General features: G+C 37.1%; 1 protein-coding gene across 1 annotated transcript; it reads right to left on the bottom strand.

The window, feature by feature from the left end:
* Positions 1-1,282: 1,282 nt before the first annotated feature.
* LOC139845047 (uncharacterized) lies at positions 1,283-12,103 on the bottom strand. The gene is made up of 9 exons (XM_071835274.1): positions 11,949-12,103; positions 9,911-10,074; positions 9,276-9,399; positions 9,069-9,195; positions 8,621-8,673; positions 3,557-8,231; positions 3,392-3,478; positions 2,902-3,009; positions 1,283-1,704 (listed from the first exon to the last, which is right to left on the bottom strand). Exons 1-9 carry the CDS (start codon positions 12,101-12,103, stop codon positions 1,657-1,659), a joined length of 5,541 nt encoding a protein of 1,846 aa, XP_071691375.1. The 3' UTR covers positions 1,283-1,656.
* Between the last annotated feature and the right edge of the window lie 257 nt (positions 12,104-12,360).

Raw genomic sequence — 12,360 nt, 5'->3', positions numbered from 1 at the left:
GTGCGTCAGTCTACACGACAAATGTGGAAGACAGGTGACAAACTGCGAGGGGACCACTTGCACTTTTTCAACTCTACAGGTCAAATAGTACGACATGGCAAGAACATGTTACATTTGTCCTATTACATGACACTATGGGACAAAGATTATTGACTATAAATAGAACATTAAACCCTCATTCAAGAGCAGGATTCTCACGTGTTTCACACACACACACAATGGCATTTATATATCACGGAATATACTTAACATATTACGGTATCATCATCACCCAACAATTAACCCACGCTATCTTAACAGCTTCTTAAGCTCTACTTAATTTAACGTTCTATGAACATAAACTCTAACATTCCCTTTGAGCCATCAACGCCGGCTAGCCCGATGATGATGGGTCGACGTTTCTGTTGAGATCTTCATCATCTCACATCGGGGTTATTCACGGTGCATCGAACCGGAGAGTTAAACTCGAAAGACCATCAAATCCCCCTCGTTCGTCGACAAGTATAGACCGAATCCTTGGGATCCAATCTATGCTTATCAACATTTTTTTTCGGTTAATGAAGCTAAATAAGAGATAGTTAACCGCCCTTCACAGTGGAAAAATTGCGTAGTGTGTGCTATCATTATGTTTGTTACATAATGTTGTAAGAGTCATTATCTAAAAGCCATAATCTACTTTGCCGTTCCAGCTAATGAGAGTGAGAGTGAAAAATACTCCCTAAAATTACATATTTAAAATTAAAGAGAATAAGATTGAGGCGTAAGTGTTGGGTGATCTGGACAGCTAGCACTCATCTCCTAAAAGGTGTATAGGCGTTTAGGTCTTTTATTTGGCGTTTTATTGGTGTTTTGTGATTTGTGTGTGTCATGTGTGTATGGAACTGCTATTTTGGTCGATGCATCTGTATTAGGCTTGCTTCTACCGAGCCTTATTACTTATTAGTGAGTGTTTGTGAGGCTTCTTGCCTTTTTTTTTTGGGATCGAATTTCCATATACAATTCATTTATTCGAATTTATATCATCTGCATTCAGTTTCTATAAGATCGTTGATTCATCTTCATCTAAACATGAATCCAAAGGAGCAAAAAAGCAACTTCAAATTAAGATGTACATGTAGTATTAGATATTAGATTAGAAGTAAATAGGTCCAAATTGTTTGTTTATCAAACATCTATGATCTATGACTGATATCAAAATTGTTGCAAACCTGACATTACAGCACCGCCAGTTATGATAGTAACAAGCAATAAGATCTCATACCACATCACTTGAAATTCTAGTTGAAACATAATATTTGCACGCAACACAAGTACTAAACCATTAAACCAGGTGACTACTCCAACACAGCTTTGCATCATTATCGAGTTTACCATAATGCACATATACAGCTAAATGAAACGACATCGTTCATACACACACTAGACTCACAGATTACTTATTGACATGTATATGAGAATTGAGAATTATATCTATAAGAAACGTAGAACACTGTACTAAACACAGTAAGAGAAGCGGTAGATCAGGAAAACGGTGCAGGCAGCGTACCTCAAACTGCCATTGAGAATATTAGATATTGTGGTAACCTGTAAAAATTGATGGAATTTAATGGTGCGAATACTTGCAGACTTGAGAACGACACTTGATGTTTCTTTTCATCAGTCACTCCAATCATCACTGTCATCATCATCACTTCCAGCAAATGCCTGTAAATGAAACATATATATTCTTGTTGTTATATTTCTTTGCGCAAATAAAAGCAGGTAATATTTGTGCAGGTCAAATGGGTTGACGTCAGGTTGATACTTTATGGTCACACACACAAGCTTTAACAAATTATTCTGTTGCAATAGTATAATCTAATATTTTGAAGAAAGAAGTTTTAGGTCGTATGCAGTAAAACCCATCTGTAATCAAGCGGGTCAAAATTACCAAATTAACTATTAGACAAAAATGCTGAATAGTATAAGGGGTATTTTTCTTCATTTTGCCTTTTTTTTAACTAACTTCCTCTTTGTCAATAAAAACCCCACACTTTGTTCAAACATTAAAATCGGCCCCCAAACAGGGGGGTAAATTGCCAAATCAATATTTTCATAAAAAATCTTAAATAAACTCCACTCAAATATTCAACGGGTCATATCTTCTCGATCGCAACGAGTTAAATTTTTCCGGCATCATCGTTAAACTCGAAATAATTTTACGAACACAATGTCACTAACTATACGCAAAACGGATTCTTTTTAAAAAACGCTAAATATTTGGTGTACTTTTCATACACGTTGATTTTGCGTTAAATTTTTAAAAGTCGACAATTCCATAGCGAAACGCGGAGATGCACATATATTGTTAATTTAAAATAACATTTAAATCTTTCACGGGTTATACCTTTTAGTTCGACCCGAGTTGCGGTTCAACGACATCATCGTTAGCCACGAAATAATTTTATAAACTAAACGCAATAAAATACATTGAAAACTGAACCTCTGGCGAGGGTTCGAAAACTAGTTTTCACCAAAAGGGAAAAACATAAACCAGACAAACCTAATGCTACTGAGCCTCAAGTTAAGAACAAGTTGAGGTTTTCATCACACTTACTTTTCATAGAAAGCAACCTTTATTTTTTGTGACACTGGAAAACAAATTATCCAATTCCCAAGTTCAATGTCTTGTACATTTCTAACTTCCTCAGTTTTCACAAGTTTTGTACATTTTACAACAAAAAGGCAAGCACAATGGTTCAAAGAGTCAATCAGCTGTCTCAAAAACTTACTAAATTATTTGTGTGTTTGGGTAGGTGGGTGGGTTTTGGGAGGGGGGGGTGGGGGGGGGGCCTCCATTCTGCACCATCTTTCGCCACTCTGTGGAGCCATACCAATAGTATTAAATAGAGAGAAACATACCTTGCGAATCGCATTTGCTTTCTCCAAAATAGCAGCTACTCTCAAATTGGTCCTAGGACTCTGAATGTTTGTTGGCCTAGTCTGGACTGCCGGTTTCAACTTGAAGGACTGTCAGAATCAAATCAAAACTAAGGAAACAACAAATAAACAAAAACAGCAGCCTTTAAAGAGAGAAAAGAAAATAATGAACAAGTTTCCTTGGACGGGTGGGTAACTTTTCAAAAGAGGTTGAGTTGACCCCAACAAATAGTTAGAGTGATAAATGTGACTAAAAAGTATATTTGGAAAATAATCTAAAATTATGAATGAAATGATCTATGAGCAGTAATACATTAAAATTACGGTTTTGGTCTACTCTTGTATGTAAGTTGGTTTGTCCCTTTGAGCAGTTAAAGAGAAAAAAAACAAGTCAATACTTTCATTCATAACTTAATGGGTCATTATTTCCACCTCTAGAAAGAATGAAACGAGTTTTCCAACTGTTTCTAACCTTTGCTCGTATCTGATCCAGTATCGAGTCATGTTCCTCTACCTTTGGTGGTGTCAGTGTCATGGCTCCATCTGTGACCTTCTTCAACTGTTCATATCAAAGCAAACTAGTTTAAGATCTATTACTAAATATTAGCTTGTTGACTATTAAAAAAATTGGTATTACTTGGTTTTTGTCGACAATGAGAGGACTACGAGGTTGCTGTATCTTCATAAGACGAATATTATTTGGCATTTCATCAATGACGGGATGAGATGAATATGGGTTTGATGACGGCGAAATATTTTCCTGTCCCCAGGTGGTTGAGACAGCTGCTTGCAGCACCGAGTTTTCAGCAAATTTTGCTTTTGATGATGCAGATGGCCTGTCATGAACTTCGGTATGCACCCTGGGCTTGGGTAATGACATGAGACTGGTAGATTTCTGATTTTTTGTATCCAGATTACTAATCTGATTTACTGTTGCGCGAGCAATTACTTGGGGATCTTCAGCGGGTGGAAATGAAAAAACTGGTGAGAGGTTATGATGCATTTTATTTACAACAGGAAGAAGTGAACTAGGGTTAGAGGAAGGCGAAAACACTTCTTGGTCAGATGTTGTAATGATACTAGAGTGCTCGATTTTAACTGCTGCTTGTATCACCTTGGCTTCTGATGAAACAGATGAATTACCATGATCTCCAGTGAGTAAGCTGGAGTTGGGCACTGACATTTTACTGGAACTGCCTTCACCATGTTCAAATGTCTGATTTTCTGTTGAGTGATCAACCACTTCGGGATGTTCATTGGGTGTAGATGGATAAATTGGCGGGATGTTATCAGGTTTTTTATCAGCAACGGGAGGTGAATAAGTGTTCGCAGATGGCGAAAATACTTTTCCTTCACAAGTTGTTGGGATGCTACATGAGTCTGTTTGTGGGGCCATGGCTTCAGATGATACAGATGAGTTGTCATGATCTTCTGTATGTAAGCAAGACACTGGTGATGACATTTGACTCGATATCACCACATCATGTTGAGATTTCTGACTGTCGCCATACAGGCTTCCAATCTCGTCTACTTTTGAGTGACCTACCTCTTGAGGCTCTACGTTGGTTGATGCGAATGGATCATCACAATGTTGATCACCATCTGTTGGGTGTGTTCTCATCCTCCATTGCACAGGTGGAAGAGGGGGTGATGGTGGCATATTGACCCGTTTGACTGGAGCTATCTGAGGAAGTATGCCAAAACCCAAAAATGGTGGAGTTGATTGTCTTTTGGCTTGATCAGAGAGGTTGATGTCATGACTGCCTGGTTGACACAACTCCATTGTAGGTGGCATTTCAGAAACTGGTACTGAATAAGATTCAGGAGTGGATTGCAAGTCTTCTTCATGTATCGGTATCACTTGATTATCATTCTGTACTAGATGTTGGCTTGTAAGTTCCAAGTCGGTATGAGAATCAAAATGGTTCAGAGAATCCAAATGTGATAACTGAGAGCTCCCAGCATAAGGTTGATCATTGGGTTTGTCGGATGACTCTGCAGCCTCAATTATATTAAACTGATAAGTTGGTTGGTCAATCTTAACTTCCAGAGACTTGGATTCTAAGTTATGATCGGCAGCGGTGAAGATAGTTGATTCAGAGGTACTATCAATCAATTTTACACTTGAAGAATCACATAGTGTAATGTCGACAGGTTGAGAGCACAAATCATGTGAAACAACGCGTTCTGTTTCGGCAAGAGAGGAATGACTATCTCCCTGCAGGATTCTTGGATTTGAAGATGGGCTATCAACATCATTACTCAGATTATCACAAACATCGGAGGGAAACAAAACCTTGTCACCTTCAACATGTTCACCAGATTCATCGGATTCGTGAACAGTACGGAACTGGCTGATATCTGAGTGAGACGCAAAAGTAGAAAGACCATTATCCTCCTCCTTACAGATATCAACTGGTAGAAGAACCACGACACTCGCTTCCTTTTCCGATTTAAGAGTGACTTCTTCTATACCCTTCATATGAGAAACAAAATGGTCCGGAGAATCCAACTGGGATAGCTGAGAGCCCCCAGCACAAAGTTGACCATTGGGTTGGTCAACTATACCTTCTAGAGGGGATGACTCTAGAGCCTCAATATTATCAATCTGATCATTTGGTTGGTCAATCTTATCTTCCAGATACTTAGATTCTACGTTATGATCGGCTTCATTGAACAAAGTTGATTCAGAAGTACTATCAATCAATTTGACATTTGAAACATCACAAGGTGTAATGTCAACAGGTTGAGAGCCCAAATCATTTATAACAACCTGTTCTGTATCAGCAAAAAAGGAGCGACCATCTCCCAACAGGATTTTTTGATTTGAAGATGGGCTACTAACATCATTATTCAGATTATCACAAACATCAGAGGGGACCAAAAGCTTGTTGCCTTCAACATGTTCACCAGATTCTGTGGATTCTTGAAAAGTACAGAACTGATTGATATCTGAGTGACTCTCAAAAGTAGAAAGACCATCATCCTCCTTAGGGATATCAACTGGTAGAAGAACTACAACACTCGTATCCATTTCCGATTTAAGAGGGTCTTCATCTACACCACCCTTCAAATGTGTACCGTCTTCAAGATCCTTATTATCAATTTTATCAACATTACTAAGGACATAATCATCATCACAAGTATCAGAAGGAACCAAAAGCTTGTTGCCTTCGACATGTTCACCAGATTCAATGGATTCATGAATACATAACTGATTGATAACTGAGTGATTCTCAAAAGTAGAATGATCATTACCCTTATTCTTATCAATATCAACCGGTAGAAGAACCATAACACTCGTTTCCATTTCCGACTTAACAGAGTCTTCTTCTCTCCTCTTCAATTCCGTGTCGTCTTCAAGATCCTCACCATCATATTTACCGACATTATCAGGAACATGCACAACATTATTCAGATCATCACAAGTCTCAGAAGGAACCAAAAGCTTGTTGCCTTTGACTTGTTCACCGGATTCAATGGATTCTTGAATGATACATAACTGGTTAATAACTGAGTGATCCTCAAAAGTAGAATGACCATTATCCTCATCCTTATCAAAATCACTAGAGAGAAGAACAACAGCTTCCATTTCCGAGTTAATTGAGTCTTCATCTACCCTCTTCAATTCTGCATCTTCTTCAAGATCTTTACCATCATTTTTATCAACATTATTAGGGACAGACACAATGTTGACTGATTCTGTTTCATTCAAATCTAATTCTGTTTCCACTTCGACAGCAAGACCAGAAACAGCACGAGTGACAACTTCAATTTCTGAGTTATTTGACTTTGTTTCTTCCACCGAGTCAGATTCACACAAGACCCCATCACCCGTTTCTCTTATCTGCAACTCAGGTAGAGGATACATGTCAGAATTTTTTGCATTCTCTTCAGCTACAGGAACATCATCAGTAAATGAAGTTCCATTAGGTTCTACATCTGCATCATGAACGTCTCTAGGATGCTCATGTGAAATAATTGCATGCGGTGGACTACATTTACTGACAACGGAACCAGTACTATGATTCTTCTCTGCATAATCAACTTTATCTGGGTCCAAAATGTGGGGAATAGGAATCATAGGGATAGAGGTGTCCTTAAGAAGCTTGTTGTCTACATCGCCTTTGAGATTTCTAACAAATGAGAATGAAGATAGACCATGAACAGCTGTTGGAAGACATTCTGACTGTTCAGATGTACAATCGGAAGTTCCTTTATGATCTGCTTGATGACCTTCACTTCTTCTAGGACTGAAAATAGTTTCATTATGGTTTAAGGACACTGGATTTGAATCTCTTTCATTTGATGTAACTTCTTCCAAAATAGCTAGTTGATCAATTTCAGGAGCTGAACCAATATCCGAGCTAACATTTGGCTCCTTTCTTGCATCATTACATGTATCTAACATGACATCACCCTCTGAAAGTTTGGTTTTTGGAGTATTTTCAGAAAGTGGAGGAACTCGTGGATGGAAAGGAATTTCGGAACATGCAAAGGGTCGTGGAGGAGATTCAGTACCAACTGGGGATGCAATATCAGTTGAAGTGCTTGTTGTATCAGAATCCACAGACAGAGTTATTCTCTGCTTGATTGAGTTATTCCCGACCTCAGATGCAGTCAAGTCTTCTGTAAATTTAGAATCTGATAACTGAGACTGAAGTTGATCTTTGTATGCATCAGAACATGTTCCCTGATTCATGCTCGTTTCAGTATCTGAATCCATTGTAGCTAGTGCATCCATGTAATTATCCGTCTCACTTGCTACATCATCAGATGAGAAACCATTTTGAAGAGCATCTGCTTTAATTTCCTCTTCAACTACTATTTGCTTCTCATCTACCTCTTCCTGAATTTTAATGTTCTGATGATTTTTAGTAGAACCCTCACATGCAGCTTTCTGCAGATTTGAGAACACACATGGACTTCTACTTTGCATTGGTGAACCCAAAGCTGCACTCATCATATTATCAAGTACTCCAGGCCTTGATTCATTAATAGCATCAGAAGCTAACGTCAAAGATGATTCACCAAAAGGAACAGCATGGACATGTTTATCGTCCAACGGATATTTTGATTGCATGTTTATTCTACTTTCTCCACTTCCCGAGTCTAATGGAGAGTTGAATAACTTTTTTATGCAACTTTCTCCATTTTCAGAGTCTAATGGAGAACTTTGTAACTTGTTCACATAACTTTCTCCACACTCAGATTCCAATGGAGATTTGTGCGTCCTTCTCTTCAGTTTTACACGACGTGCAGGTACGGTTGGACCAGTCTGCACTCGTTCCTCTAGGAATAACTGATGGAGTCTGCTATATTGCAATTCCAAATAAGTTAGGTTCATGCAGGAAGACTTGTAGATCATAAAATACTAAAAATAATTGATTGGATCATGCAGGCGAGTTAACAGGTCAAGATGGGCTGACCAACAATACATATGTCCAAAATCAAAATATTTCAACAAAAACTTAGTCCATCAAGGTATTATCATATAGATATAATATTAAACATTATTCTAATTACTCGGATGAAAAGATTTAGGGGGTTTTATGCATTAAAAACATTTTGTGGGATATTTGACCCATTTGACTTGTTTCCTTTAAAGTTAAGCTCTTATACTTGATCCACTGAGATGAAACATAAACTTGAGTAGCAAAATTGATTGGGGATAATGAAAATATGAAAATAAAAGTCTTACTTGGCATGTGAAGCATCTGAAGTCTCTCCCCCAATCCATCTTGATCCTTTTTTCTGTTCAGTATTAATAAATACTTGAGTATGAGATAAATAGTTGTTTCTGTAAAATGCTTTCACTAAAAAACGACTGATAGGCATTCCAAGCAATTATTTAACTAATTAGGTAGCTATGGATATTAGGTATAACTGTAGGATTGCATTACTAGGAATTGAATATACGTTTTGGAGGACGTTTGAACTATCCCTGTTTGACTGTTATTTTTAGCCATTTGACCGATTAGAGTGATCAAAACGAAAATAGACCCCGGTCATAAGTGAATGCCTGAATGCGTGGAAGCTTCCATAGCTACCTAATGCTTAGCTTCACAGATAAAATAAGAAGCAAGACTATGAATAATTTCCCGTTCCCAGCAAGTCCAAGACAAAATATTGACTTCAACTGAACTTACCTCTGTCTTTCTGATCCTTTTATCACTTTGATATGCGGCAGTTTCATTTTCATAAGATGGGTCCACTTTATACACCGAAGGATTAGTGTAGCGTTTTAAGCATGCCCCATCACCACCAACATCAAACCTGTTTAAGAGCCGCATAAGTTGGTAAATTTGGCAAGGTGTAGAAGGCATGCCAGAATATTCAAGGGGCAATGACTGTACTTGTCTAGAAGAAATAATCGAGGTGGACCACGACATTCTTCATAAGAGTCCAAGATAAATCGAGGTACATCTCCCTTAGTGATAAGATTTTGTTGTGACTGTTGGTTAGGATGCCAATCAATACCTGTAGCATAAAATTTTCACAGGAATTGGTCACGTAAAGTATGGCCTTTTAACTAAGTAAATTTTTCACATCAAATGGCTCAGCATCCTGGTAATGCTAAATACTAGGCAGTTTTTAGGTTGAGGTGGTAAAATGGGTGGGTCGAGTGGCGAGTCAAAACCAGCAATATTTAATACGGGTCAAAATAGGTTGGGTAGGGTTCGTTGACCAGAAACAACTTTTGTCAACTTTTTGAAGTTCTTATAATTAAGAAGTGTGTCTGATATGATCAGTAAATATTAGATTATTTTAGTAGTAACCAACTACAAATTGTTTTAAACATGATTTCATTTGTAAGAAAGCAAAGACATTGATCCACTTATTTGAAGTTACTACATAATTTAGAAATAAGAAGATAAGCGCACATCCTTAACGATGAAGTTGGTAGAAATAGCAGTAGAAAAATATGAGAGTTGGAGGTGGCACTTCAAGATAAGACGGTATATGAGAAATTTGGGAGCAACTATCTTACCTGAATTGAGAAAGAAGTCTGAATGAGGTGCTTGGGACAGAAATTCCCTTTCAATTGAAGGGATATCGGACTCAAGCTTCTGAACACGTGCCAGTAGACCATGGCCCCTAATGGCTGTTGCCATAACTTCTTCATGCAAGCCATGAAAAATTTCAGCAGCAAACCTCCAGAAATTGATGTGAGCTTTTGTTAGACTCATAGGATAAATGAAAGTACAGTAAATGATAAAAGTATATTTAACATCTCTAAAACACAATCAGGCTTGTAGTAATTACATACACTCTTGGATTAATGTTTGACCCCACACCACATTTCCTCATTGCAGCTCTTTTACAATGTCTTACGTAAGATTAACAGTAACATATTACTAACAAAGGCCACAACACTCATACTCATATGATGTCTAGTGTGACTACAATCTCAGTCTAGTGTGACTACAATCTTATAAAAACTATAATTTGTCGCAAGTCTGCTACAACTTTGTACTAGCACCTACAAAGGCTATAATCAGGAGCCCTATAGAAGTTGCAGCAAGTTTGTGCCCCACTGATTTTTCCATGAGAGTGCACTAATGCTTCTGTTAATGCTTTCAAATTGAGCCAAGCTACATGATGTTAAAAATGGATTTATTTATTTATTATTTATTTGAAAAGCAAGACCCCAAAGTGTAGTTAGTGGGGATTGAACCTGGGTCTCCTTTGAATTTTCAAGCATCCAACCACTAGGCCACCCCTTGGGGTTGTTAAACATGGAGTATTAAGTTTAGATGCACTATGTGTGTACCTTGACAATTGTTTCTATCTAGAGTATACACCCCAACCATTAGAGTTCTTTGGTTTCTTAACATTAGTATACATTGACCTTACGATCCCCAAGAACTGTTTCCTAATCACGATACTCAATTTTTGGTTTTAAGAAGCATGGTTTGCCTGATTTAGCTACCATAAATTTCCAAAAATCTTTTGATGATATAGTAAGTCCATTGTTATTAAACAATAGATACTCATTATCATCTTTAGTAAAGTCGTCAAGCTTTATACTCACGTGCAATTTCTTGGGGGAAAGCAATTGTAACGAAGAACAATCAGTTATATCATTCTTCTACTTACTAATCAGAAATGGACTTTTTGTAGAATACCGTACCAAGAGAACGGAGGAGTTTAAAGCTACATCTAATTTATTATATCCATGTTAATATCTGAAATCTACAACCTCACACTGTAACGCTAATATTACCTCATTTCGATACACAAAGGCTATGAGAAAACGAAATACCATAAGCTGCTACACTCCCCAATCTCGAGTCCAATTAAAGAGTATCAAAATAGCTTTCTACATGAAACATAATTCGATTCACCAAATGTCTCTCACGATTCTGATTTCATACAAGATATGAACCCTAACACACATCCAGACTTATAAATCAAAAGTACGATTATTTCCTTTAACATACCATGTCATTCAACATTCAGCTACATTTAGTTCAGTACACTTCAAAACGTGAAATCCAAATAATGACTTAATTCAATATATTAGCAGAATTTCTACCTACAAGACAACAATTCTGAGCTTGATCTTACAGTTAAAATGTTTGTCAGCTCAATTGTATTTCCATTAGTGAGAACTTAAATACTAAGTAGACTTGATTAAACATAATTAACAGATTTTCGTACCTAAATCCGACACTTGATTCTACTTAATTATATATCACTATTTTAGCTAAATTCGTATCACTAAAGGAAGAACTTAGAACTCCATATCACAAATTCCTCATTCACGTCATTCATGATTTTATATCGAAACTAAATCGCATTACGTTCAAATTCGAATATATCTTACTTCAACTCCAATTTCTCACCGTAAATTTGACGAACGTTAAGCAAACTGAATTCTATTTACTCAATAACAGAAATAAAACCCTAGTTTCACGCCTCCATTGCAATGTTATATAAATTATCAAAACGAAACAAATTACTGCAATGATACACGTATAACATAATATCGATAAGAAATGAAATTAAAATTATTTAGTACATACTCTGCTAAGTCACCGAGTTGACGAAGAACGCCAACGAGACCGGCCATGGCAACACCTTCAAGCAAAGCTTCAGGATCATCTTTATCAGCTGCTTTGACAAGCTCTGGATCAGCTAAACTATATACATTTCTTATCTCGTATCTAGTCATCGGCATCTTTAATGTCTATACAGTTTCGATAATCACAGGCTATATCTACATGTGTACGCATATATACATGTATATATCATTATGTTGATCAATTGTTAGAATGCATTTCAATTAGTTCATAAATGTTTAAGAATTGAAGGAATTTTTTTAGAGAGAGAAAGTAGAGTGAAGGGTGTGGATTGTGGAATGAATATACAGCTATATGTATAGAGAGAGAAGGAATGATTTCTCGGTGAAAAAACTGTATTTTTATTTTATTTGTG

This window comes from Rutidosis leptorrhynchoides, chromosome 1 (genome assembly GCF_046630445.1).
Source record: "Rutidosis leptorrhynchoides isolate AG116_Rl617_1_P2 chromosome 1, CSIRO_AGI_Rlap_v1, whole genome shotgun sequence".
Lineage (NCBI taxonomy): Eukaryota > Viridiplantae > Streptophyta > Magnoliopsida > Asterales > Asteraceae > Rutidosis > Rutidosis leptorrhynchoides.
Note: the sequence above shows the minus strand (reverse complement) of the source record. Positions and strands in the feature narration are given on the sequence as shown.

Bases quoted from the DNA above. Each gene is read 5' to 3' on its own strand.
- LOC139845047 (XM_071835274.1), bottom strand. From the start codon at position 12,103: ATGCCGATGACTAGATACGAGATAAGAAATGTATATAGTTTAGCTGAT. The intron at 3,010-3,391 runs GTTAGAAACAGT...TGATTCTGACAG, and splicing joins TGGATCAGATACGAGCAAAG to TCCTTCAAGTTGAAACCGGC. The intron at 1,705-2,901 runs GTATGTTTCTCT...TTTCATTTACAG, and splicing joins AAGCAAATGCGATTCGCAAG to GCATTTGCTGGAAGTGATGA.